The sequence below is a fragment of the Nomascus leucogenys genome, chromosome 17 (assembly GCF_006542625.1).
Source record: "Nomascus leucogenys isolate Asia chromosome 17, Asia_NLE_v1, whole genome shotgun sequence".
Taxonomy (NCBI): Eukaryota; Metazoa; Chordata; class Mammalia; order Primates; family Hylobatidae; genus Nomascus; species Nomascus leucogenys.
This window is the reverse complement of record NC_044397.1, coordinates 37357765-37368538: the sequence shown is the minus strand read 5'-3', so window position 1 is coordinate 37368538 and position 10774 is coordinate 37357765. Positions and strand designations below refer to the sequence as shown.

Sequence of the window (10774 nt, the reverse complement as noted above, 5' to 3'; positions counted from 1 at the left end):
CCTGACCTCAGGTAATCCGCCCGCCTCAGCCTCCTGAAGTGCTGAGATTACAGGCGTGAACCACCGCGCCTGGCCTGGTGCAACGGTTTTTTAAGTCCCCAAACCCAAATCTGATTCCGGGTTGGAGGCGCTTTCCAGTATCTACTGTCTTTCCCCTTTTTCCCCCCAATCCAACTTCATTCCTTGGGCTGGGGAGGGAAGAGAACACCAACATCCGATCCAACCTTCAAAAGCAAAGGACAGTCAAACTCACATAATGAAGCTAAGGAGCAATGGCGTCAGATCTGTAAGTTTATTTGCTCAATGTACGACAGCTACATAATGACTCACATTCATGATATTCCATCACTGAGGAAACTGCTAAAGATGGTCCGTGTGTGAAATAATTCCTTAGAGAAACACGGAGCTGGAAAAATAATCACTGATTAGACCTTAAAAATAGTTCACTGCATAACATGACAAAAAGCACAAAGGCTCATTCAGAGAACATATTTGTTGTTCTCCGACACTGTAATAGTTATAATTTCACCATGACAAACACCAGACATTAAGATTAAGCTAACACTGGTGTTTCTTTTGCTCCCCCCCTTTTTAAAAACAAAATATATAACTGCATGTCACTATAGCAACATCCAAAACAGATCAATTTGTTACAATCACTATTTGGTAGAGCAAACTTTACCCCCAAAAGGAAAAATTAAATTAAAAAAAAAAAACCTTTAAAAAATTTGAAGACTTAATTTTTTTTGTCATAGGAATACATAACACCTACAGTATAAGTTAATCAATTTCAAGCTACTGTATAGAAATACAACACTAGCATGCACAATATTGTATCAATAGAGTAATGGAGGAGTAATCATTTCACTGGAGAGACAGTATCATAGGCAAGTGCATTTCTTTAAAAATAAAGAAAAGAAAAACCATTCAAGCTGCTTAAATATCAAGTCTCCCATTCCCTCTCCGTTTTTAGCCCTCAGGTGTGATTTTTATCTTGCATTATTCTAAAAAGCAGCCAGAGCCAAAGCTAAAATTTAAAGGAAAAATAGGTTTTGTAATTCCAGTAAATCATTTCCAAATGCTACAAGGAAAAACGCAACACTGCTCACTGGACATGAAGATAAATTAGGGAAAGCCCCACCTACCCCGCCCCCCCGCCCCCCAAATCGTTTTCCTCCCATGGCAATGACTTTAGGCGCCTGTAAGAGGCACAAAAGCGGCAAAGCTTCTTCTACTAGTTCTTCTGGTAGGCTTCAGTTAACTGGGACTTTTGCTCTAGCGTGAGGAGGGGGCCTCCTAAGGAAAGTCATGCTGGGTAAACTGTGCAATGTTACAGAGCACACTGAGTCTGTGGTCATCGTGGTTCTTCTATCTTCACTGTCACCTGTATCCTGTTACACATACTCAGTTCCTAATTGTAAGCTCAATTTTGGTATTAGCAAAAGCATCTGTCAGTTTTTCCTCAATTACTCACACCTCTTCTTGCCTAAATAAAACAAAGAAAGAAAACAAGTGTGGTGTCATTACAGGTCTCAGGAGTTCCTCTTGTCACTGACTTTATATAAAAAAAAAAAAAAAAAAGAATGCACATGCGAGCCACGTTCACGGATAGACAGATTCACCCAAAATGAGAATGAGGGCCTTAAGGCTGCCGAAAACAAATGGGTGGAAATAGCAATGTTGTTTCTGTCAATTCCAAATGTGCACTGGCTGCGTGAGACAAGCCAATCTCCAATTTCTATGCTTTTTTCATTAAAAAGAAAAACTATCTCGAGAGGAAAAAGTTCTGGTCAAATAGGAGTTCAGTGTTTGTTATCTGGTAACAGTTTTTTTTTTTATCTTCCTACAATTACTTGGGGAAGGAGTGTCTTCGGGGAGGAAAAACCGACACACTGACAAGGCTCCCGAAATTGGACAGAATGGTTAAGGATATAGCTCTTCCTTTTGGGTTTTTCTACCAGTAGGCTTCTAGCACCTGAATTTTCACACACTGCACCACAGACCTTCTCCAAACGCCTCTCCGACCCCACAGCTTCTCCACCCAGCTGCGTCCACCAGCACGAGGCGCACTAGGAAACGCCCCAGTGCAGAGTGGGTGACGGCAGTGTGATCCCTGAGGAGGGAGCTGTGGCAGCTTTGGAAGCGGGATGTTCTCTGAAAATACCAACATGATCCATGACATACAGACCTGAATTTTCTCTATTTTTGTGGCGTTTCATGTTTCTCTCAAGAGGATTAATAATTTTGGTGGTGGATTTACGTTAAGAGGAAAGAAGGACCAAAAAAAAAAAAAAAAAATCCCACAGCCACCTGCCGAGCACCTATGAACCAAAACCTGAAGTCGCTTTCTTTCTCATTTAGCCTAGGAGACCGATCAACAGCAAAACCAACCTGGATAAGGCTGAATAAGGATGTTAAAGCCCAAACAACTAGCAAAGGAAAAGTACACAATCGATGGCTTGATGTTACATATGGCTGTAATGTAGAAATACTGTAAACTGCAATTTAGTGTTAATACTGTCAACTAATCAGAGACTTCGGAAAACTGGCAAGGCCTAAACCATAAGGACGAATGAGACCTCAGGTTCTAAGTCTGTCAGTCTGGGATTTACACTGTTCCATGTCTGTAGGCTACACCCTGGAAAACATGCAGAGCCGAGACAGATGAGATAGAAAGTACCCAAAACGAGAGACGAGAGCGTATGTACATAAAAATCCTCACTGGAACCACAGAACTTACGAATGAGGGCCATTCCTCTTTAAGTTTTCTTTTCATCTGAAAACCCTATTATCTAGCAATAAGTTAAATTAGAGACAGACAGCTCCACTTGCATGAATCTACAGAACAGTCCAGACGCCAGTGTGAGGCTGCTATTCCAATACCAGCACAGCTAGCCTGACTTTCCACTAGTGGTATTTTGGCAAAAATGTCAAAGAGGCGATCAAAGACAGGACAGGTCGTGGGTTTCTCCCTGGGAAGGTCATCCCTCCCTTTCCCTCCCCCACCCGACCCCCAACTCATGGGAAAAAAATAAAGACTGCAGTAGTAGCATCCGCGTGCGCTGCCAGTCCCCCGGGGCCTTAATTGTTGCCTTCGCCGCCATCGTCGTCCTGCTGGTCGCTCGTCCAGAGCGTGAGGTTGTCGCGGAGGAGCTGCATGATGAGCGTGGAGTCCTTGTAGGAGTCCTCGTTGAGGGTGTCAAGCTCAGCGATGGCGTCATCGAACGCGGTCTTGGCCAAGTGGCACGCTTGCTCTGGGGCGTTCTGGATCTCGTAGTAGAAGACGGAGTAGTTAAGAGCCAGGCCTAATCGGATGGGGTGGGTGGGCTGCATGTGCTCTTTACTGATCTCGTGGGCTTCGCTGTAGGCCTTCTCGGAGGACTCCACCACTGTCGCCCTTTTCTCTCCGGTGGCCACTTCGGCCAGGTAGCGGTAGTAGTCCCCTTTCATCTTCAGGTAGAACACTTTGCTCTCGTACTGGGTCTCGCTGCAATTCTTGATCAGGTAGTTATCCAGCAGGCTCAGCACATCCTGGCACACTGCCTCCAACTCCTTCTCTATCTTCTCCCGGTACGCACGGACCATCTCAATCTTCTTCTCATTGCCGTCCGCAGATGTCTTCTGCTCAATGCTACTGATGACCCTCCAGGAAGAACGGCGTGCCCCCACAACATTCTTGTAGGCCACAGAGAGAAGGTTTCGTTCCTCATTCGACAGTGGCTCATTCAGCTCTGTCACCTGTCAGGAGGAAAGAACAGAGTTGTTATGGTACAGATGGTGTCCACTGGGTTAACTGTATCTCTGAGACACTAGAACAGAGCTCTGTTGAGTAACATGATGAACAGAAGGAAATTACGTTGTGTGGGCTGGGGGAAGGGGGCTGGAGGTGGAGCACACACAAGGGAAGGAAAAGTGCGGCTGGATCAATGGTGTCTGAACCCTGGCTTCCTCCCCAGAAAAGGACACAGGCTTATCAGTGTGTTCCACAAAACACTGTCAAGTCTAGGCCTTAGATGAGAGACTGAGAGTACAGATGGTCTAACTCAGCAGTTTTTTAGGAAAACAGACTGACAAATTCCTCCTAATCCTGCCCTGTCTACTAAACTTCAGTCCCATCCCTTCTGCTTGAGAAAATACTGAGTCAACTTCAAGCTGACTTCTGAGAAACATGGAGGCCTTTCTGCTCATATGCCGAGACCACGTGAATTCTAAACCTCAGGGAGTCCAAATAAGGGGCATAGGATTGAGTCTGATCGCTGTGATACTTTAGCAACCCAGGGAACATGTATTGTATTTGTGGCAGTGGGAGTGTCTGACTGAATACAACTTTACAACCAGCAATACAAAAGAATGACGCAAGCACAGCGCCTCTAGCTGGGCAACAGGAATCAATGCTTCTCCCAAGATGGCCATTTCTCAAGGCTCCCGCCCTCATCACCCCCAAGACTAATCACTTTCAGAAGACTCAAGTGGCATCTCAAACCAATGCTGTATATTTTTATGACTACAAATAACTGCTTATTAATCTCAGCCAATAATACTAAATTTATTTACCTGGTTTCTATAGTATCAGAGTCATATACTATTACATTACTTGACAACCATATGAAATACATTATTATTATTATATTTGAGACAGGGTCTCATTCTATCACCCAGCCTGGAGTGCAGCGGCAGGATCACAGCTCACTGCAGCCTCAACCTCCCCAGGCACAGATGATTCTCCCACCTCTGCCTACCGAGGAGCTGGGACTACCAGCACACGCCAGCTGGCTGGGGATGGGGAGAGGAGAGGAGAGAAGAAAAGTGGTTACTCCCTGTCCCTTGAGTCCCCACTGTTCCCTGTGATGATCAACTGCAGCATCTGTATAACATTATATTACATACAGAGACGACAGGAAGGGACCTAGAATCCAAAAAGATCTACTAAACCAAGCTTATCCAACCTGTGGCCCACAGGCTGCATGCAGCCCAGGATGGCTTTGAGTGCAGCCCAACACAAATTCGTAAACTCTATTAAAACATTGGGAATTATTTTTGGAAATTTTTTTTTTTTTTTTTTTTTTAAGCTCATCAACTATTGTTAGTGTTAGTGTATTTTACGTGTGGCCCAAGGGAATGTGGCCCAGGGAAGCCAAAAGACTGGACACCTCTGTACTAAACTCCTGGGGCATGGGGGAACTGAACTACCAGGAGACTTTTTTTTCTACGTTTGAATCATTATGTTCAGTATGTTGGCTCATGCCTGTAATCCCAGTGCTTTGAGACACCAGGTGGGGAGGACTGCTTGAGGCCAGGAGTTCAAGACCAGCCTGGCCAACATCATAAGGCCCCATCTCAAAAAAAAAAAAAATTTTTGTTTAATTATAAACGGGGGGGTATGCTTGGCAAAACTGGTTACAGTCATTACTTCAAGCAGCATCTACTTAGAGATAATTAAATCAAAACATAAACCAAATTATGCTTATTAGTTTATGGCAGGCAATTCATTTTTTGAATGAACTGATCAGCAATTGCTATGCGCTCAAATATTCTCTAAACTGATTAGTAGTGTTTTTAAAGTTAACCTTTTCCTAGACATTACTGATGCTGTTTTAATGCTGGAGAACAATGTTACTCCTACCAGCCATGCCCTCAGTGAAACAGACTCAAAAGAGGGGAAGAATAGGGGGTGGGTACTACTTGAGTTCAGAGCAGAAGGAAACCAGGAAAGAGAGGCTTTGCTCCACCACCTCCTGTTCCCCGCACTTCTGCAAACACTCCTCCTGCATGAATAAACACAGGCACCTCGTGTCTCATTCCGCACTATCTGTCATCCAGCAGACTGCTGTCACTCATGCTGAATTCTGATGTGTCCACAAATAACTGGAAGATTGGGCTTTTCCCAGTTTCATCATTTGCTAAGCAATCTTGGGGACAAGCTGCTTCATTTCTCTGGGCTTTGGTTTTCTTATCTGCAAAACGGGGATTTCTGCTTCTTTCATAAGGTAATATAGAGGTATATCAGACAAATAAGAAAGTCTTTTTTTGTTCTTTTTGAGACATAGTCTTACTCTGTTTCCCAAGCTGAAGTGCAGAGGCATGATCACAGCTCACTGCAGCCTCAAACTACTGGGCTCAAGCAACCCTCCCACCTCAATCTCCAGAGTAGCTGGGACTACAGGTGTGTACCACGATGCATGGCTGATTTCTTTTTTTTTTTTTGGAGACAGAGTTTCAAAAAGACCTGGTCTCACTCTGTTGCCCAGGCTGGAGTGCAATGGCATGATGTTGGCTCACTGCAACCTCCCCCTAAGTTCAAGCGATTCTCATGCCTCAGCCTCCCGAGTAGCTGATTGCAGGGATTGCAGGCATGTGCCACCATGCCTGGCTAATTTTTGTATTTTTAGTAGAGACAGGGTTTTGCCATGTTGGCCAGGTTGGTCTCAAACTCCTGGCCTCAAGTGATCCACCCGCCTCAGCCTATGGCTGATTTATTTATTTATTTATTTAGAGACGGGATCTCACTATGTCAACCCGCTGGAAGTGCAGTGGCACTATCTTGGCTCACTGCAACCTCAGCCTCCCAGGGCTTCAAGTAATCCTCCTACCTTAGCCTCCTGAGTGGCTGGGACTAAGGCACGTGCCACCACGCCCAGCTAATTTTTCTATTTTTCTGTAGAGACAAGGTCTTGCCATGTTGCCCAGGCTGGCCTTGAACTCCTGGCCTCAAGTGATCCACCCACCTTAGCCTCCCAAAGTGTTAGGATTACAGGTGTGAGCCACTGCATCCAGCCGTTTTAAAATTTTTAGTAGAGACAAGGTCTCACTATGTTGCCCAGGCTGGTCTCAAACCCTTCGTTCAAGTGATCCTCCCACCTTGGTCGCTCAGAGTGCTGGGATTACAGGTGACAGCCATTGTGCCCAGCAAAGTCTTCCTGAAAAAGTAAAAGGCTACAGAAACGTGAGGAACTACTTTTAAGAATACCCTGAATACTTTTCCTTCGTTTTAGTTCTCACCACAGTGGATGTCTACATTTCCTAACCATCTCCCAGCTCATCTTCCTGTATCGAGTGTCTCTCTTCTCTGTTTCATCCTCTTCTCTATTTTAACCGGAAACTGCCTTAGCTGCCTCACATCTCTTCCTTTCCATAAACCCTAGTTCCATACAGCCTGAAAAAAAAAAACTGCCCAGACTTGGCTTTGGAAGGAGTCGAGCCCTCGGGCGCTGCTGCCACCCGTCTCTGGCATACTTTCCTGAGTGTGCGAACGCTGAAGACAAACCGCCCCGCGGTGCAGCCCTCATGACTGCCTCCAGTCATGAGGCCAGCGTGCCGAAGGCCACAGAGATCAAGTTCTGGCCTTTCCCCTAAATCATGCTGTCCTTATTTCAAGGGCCAGGAGCTATTTAAAGCTCAAATTACCTCACCAGTCCTGGGGGTGCTCCTCCTGCCGCAAATGAAGTCTCCCTGCAGCGCCCAGAGTGGCAATCTGTACTTATGTAAAGTCTGCCTAGCTGTCCCCAGACAAATTGGAACAAGGAGATTATGAAATGCCAGGATCACCTTTGGATACAGTAGCTCGACCACATTTGGAACACGCCCAGATGTTCTCTGCCAGTGAAAAAACTAAGTTAGAGGGGAAACCCTTCTGCTCTAAAAAGTCTAAAGAAAGGTTGTTCTGAACACCTTATATCAGAATTTTAAAAAATCCTTTATCCTTTAGATCATAATTACTTGCATGAGAATCTGTTTTTTTTTTTTTTTTTTTTTTTTTTTTTTTTTTGAGACGGAGTCTCGCTCTGTCGCCTAGGCTAGAGTGCAGTGGCGCGATCTCGGCTCACTGCAAGCTTCGCCTCCTGGGTTCACGCCATTCTCCTGCCTCAGCTTCCCGAGTAGCTGGGCCTACAGGCACCTGCCACCACACCCAGCTAATTTTTTGTATTTTTTTAGTAGAGACGGGGTTTCACCATGTTAGCCAGGATGGTCTTGATCTCCTAACCTAGTGATCCGCCCGCCTCGGACTCCCAAAGTGCTGGGATTACAGGCGTGAGCCACCGTGCCCGGCCGAGAACCTGTTATTTTTAAATTAAGAGATCCCCACCATATTAGTTTTAAAGGTCAAAAGATAACCTCTTAAAAGAACAAGTTATTCTAATAGTGTCTAAAAAGATTTAATCAAGACAGAATGACAGAATGACTATTCAATAGGGAAGATACGGGATCTTGTATCATTTGGGAAGAGAGGCAACATTTTTCAAAACAGTCATTAAATTTGTTGTTGTTGTTTAAACAGAGATAGGGTCTCACTCTGTTGCCCTGGCTGGAGTACATTGGTGCAATCACAGCTCACTGCAGCCACGCCACAAACTCCTGTGCCTCAGCCTCCAGAGAAGCCAGGACTACAGGCATCCACCACCATGCCCCCTAATTTTTGTATTTTCTGCAGGGACCAGGGTCGCCCTATGGTGTCCAGGCTGGTTTCGAACTCCTGAGCACAAGTGATCCTCCAGCCTTGGCCTCCTAAAGTTCTGGGATTACAAACTTGAGCCATCCTGCCTAACCTTATTCTTCTTTAAAAAAAAAAAAGAAAGAAAGAAAGAAAAGAAATGGGGTCTCACTCTGTTGCCTAGGCTGAAGAGAAATGGCATGATCACAGCTCACTGCAGCCTCAACTTCTCGGGCTCAGGTGATCCTCCCACCTCAGCCTCCCATCATGCCCTGGTTAATAAATTGTTTCTATGAATGGGACACTTGAAAACATGGTCCCCAAAATTTACTGTCATGGCTGTTGGAAAATGTAGAAGGTTTCAGTTTTTATTCCCCAGAGTTGTATGTTCTGCTTAAAAACAAAGTTTCTGCCTTCTCTACTACTACAAGCTCAAATTCAAATTTCTTTTGGTGACTTAAAAGGTGTTAAAGATAGCTGTAGGTAAAAACGGTTGGAATAATCTGTTATTCTCACCAACAGTTCAAAAAGCAGAACTCCCCAAATCCCAGCTGCTAAGGAATCAGATGTTAATTAGTGTCAACTATTTTCCCCTAAGAGCTGATGAGGAGAGAAACCTTTTCTACCTAAGATTAGCAACTCTTGAAATTCTTGGATAGCTACTTAGATGACTTTCTGACCTTAAGCCATGGAGTACAAGGTCATTCACAATTTCCTTATCTACCATGAACCTTACATTGTAATGGTAGGGACCAGGCACAGCTGCTCACCTTTGTAATCCCAGCACTTTGGGAGGCCAAGGCAGGCGGCTATCGCTTGAGGTCAGTAGTTCGAGACCAGCCTGGCCAACACGGTGAAACCCCGTCTCTACTAAAAATACAAAAATGAGTCGGGTGTGGTGTGCATGCCTGTAATCCCAGCTACTCGGGAGGCTGAGGCAGGAGAATCACCTGAACCTAAGAGGTGGAGGTTACAGTGAGCTGAGATGGAGCCACTGCACTCCAGCCGGGGCAACAGAGCGGTATGTCCGCACCCCCCACCCCCCCAAAAAAAAGTTATGAATGCAACTTTGCATTTTTAATCTTCTTAAATAACTCCTCGGGGCTCAAGCAATCAATCCTCCTGCCTCAACCTGGAACTATAGGCATGCACCACCTCACCCAACACATTGATTTAATAAAACTGAAAATCTCTACAAAGAACTGAAGTTCACATCCAAAAAATAAGCCAGGAGAGATGAACAGGCAGAGCACACAGGACTTTCAGGGCAATGAAACTACACTGTGTGATACTCAGGTGGTGGCTACACGCCTCTATAAACTTGTCCAAATCCACAGAATGTAGAACACCGAGAGTGAGCTCTACTGTAAACTGTGGACCTTGGGTGATAATGATTCATTAATTGCAGTTTAAGCATACCCCTCTGGTGGGGGCTGCTGAGGGAAGAAGGCTGTGCTTGTGTGGGGCAGGGGGTATACGGGAACTCCATTAAATTTTCCTGTGAACCCAAAACTGCTCTAAGAAAGTCTGTTTTTTTTTTTTTTTTCCCCTGAGACAGAGTTTTACTCTGTCACCCAGGCTGGAGTGTGATGGCGCGATCTAGGCTCACTGCACCCTCTGCCTCCGGGTTCAAGTGATTCTCGTGCCTCAGCCTCTAAAGTAGCTGGGATTACAGGCACCCACCACCACACCCGGCTAAATTTTTGTATTTTTAGTATAGATGGAGTTTCACCACATTGGCCAGGCTGGTCTTGAACTCCTGACCTCAGGTGATCCACCCGCCTCGGCCTCCCAAGTGCTGGGATTACAGGCGCAAGCCACCATGCCCGGCCCTTTTTTTTTTTTTTTTAACCTAGCAAGTGCTAGGTATGAGACTTGGCTCCATCTTACATTTTCTGTCCTCCTAGAATTTGAGAATATTGTCACCTGAAAGGGCCAAGGGGCCATGAAAAAGAGAAATGCAGTGAGTGCTAAATAGAAACAGAAAGAATGACATGACTAAGTGCAGGATGTGTGCTGATGTCCATGTTAAGGATACACCGTGCAGATAGTGGATAAACCACTGCAAACGGATGGGACACAGTTCTCCTTCATCACAACTCGTTCAAAAGACAACCTATGTTTACTAATCAACTAAACACTGTGAAAATAACCTTATGTATCTGAAATACCATGCCTCAAATGTGAACTCCCTTCTGTGCAGAAGAGTTAACATAATAGGCTTGAGTCTGCTGTCTTTCGAAAGGCCTGCTTACAAGGCTGGTCTCTGGCTGGCATCTGAGAACTTGGGTTTAGGGAGGGTTCCCACCATTCCCTGATAAAGATGGCTCACTGTCGCCAATCTGT

General features: G+C 45.2%; 1 protein-coding gene across 1 annotated transcript in view; it reads right to left on the bottom strand.

Moving 5' to 3' along the window:
• Positions 1 to 273: 273 nt before the first annotated feature.
• The window catches only part of YWHAG (tyrosine 3-monooxygenase/tryptophan 5-monooxygenase activation protein gamma), a 32245-nt gene continuing 21744 nt past the window's right edge, over positions 274 to 10774 (bottom strand). Inside the window, exon 2 of the mRNA XM_030797520.1 lies at positions 274 to 3738. Coding sequence (XP_030653380.1) covers positions 3082 to 3738 — 657 coding nt within the window. The 3' untranslated portion in view covers positions 274 to 3081. The remainder of the gene's footprint in view (positions 3739 to 10774) is intronic.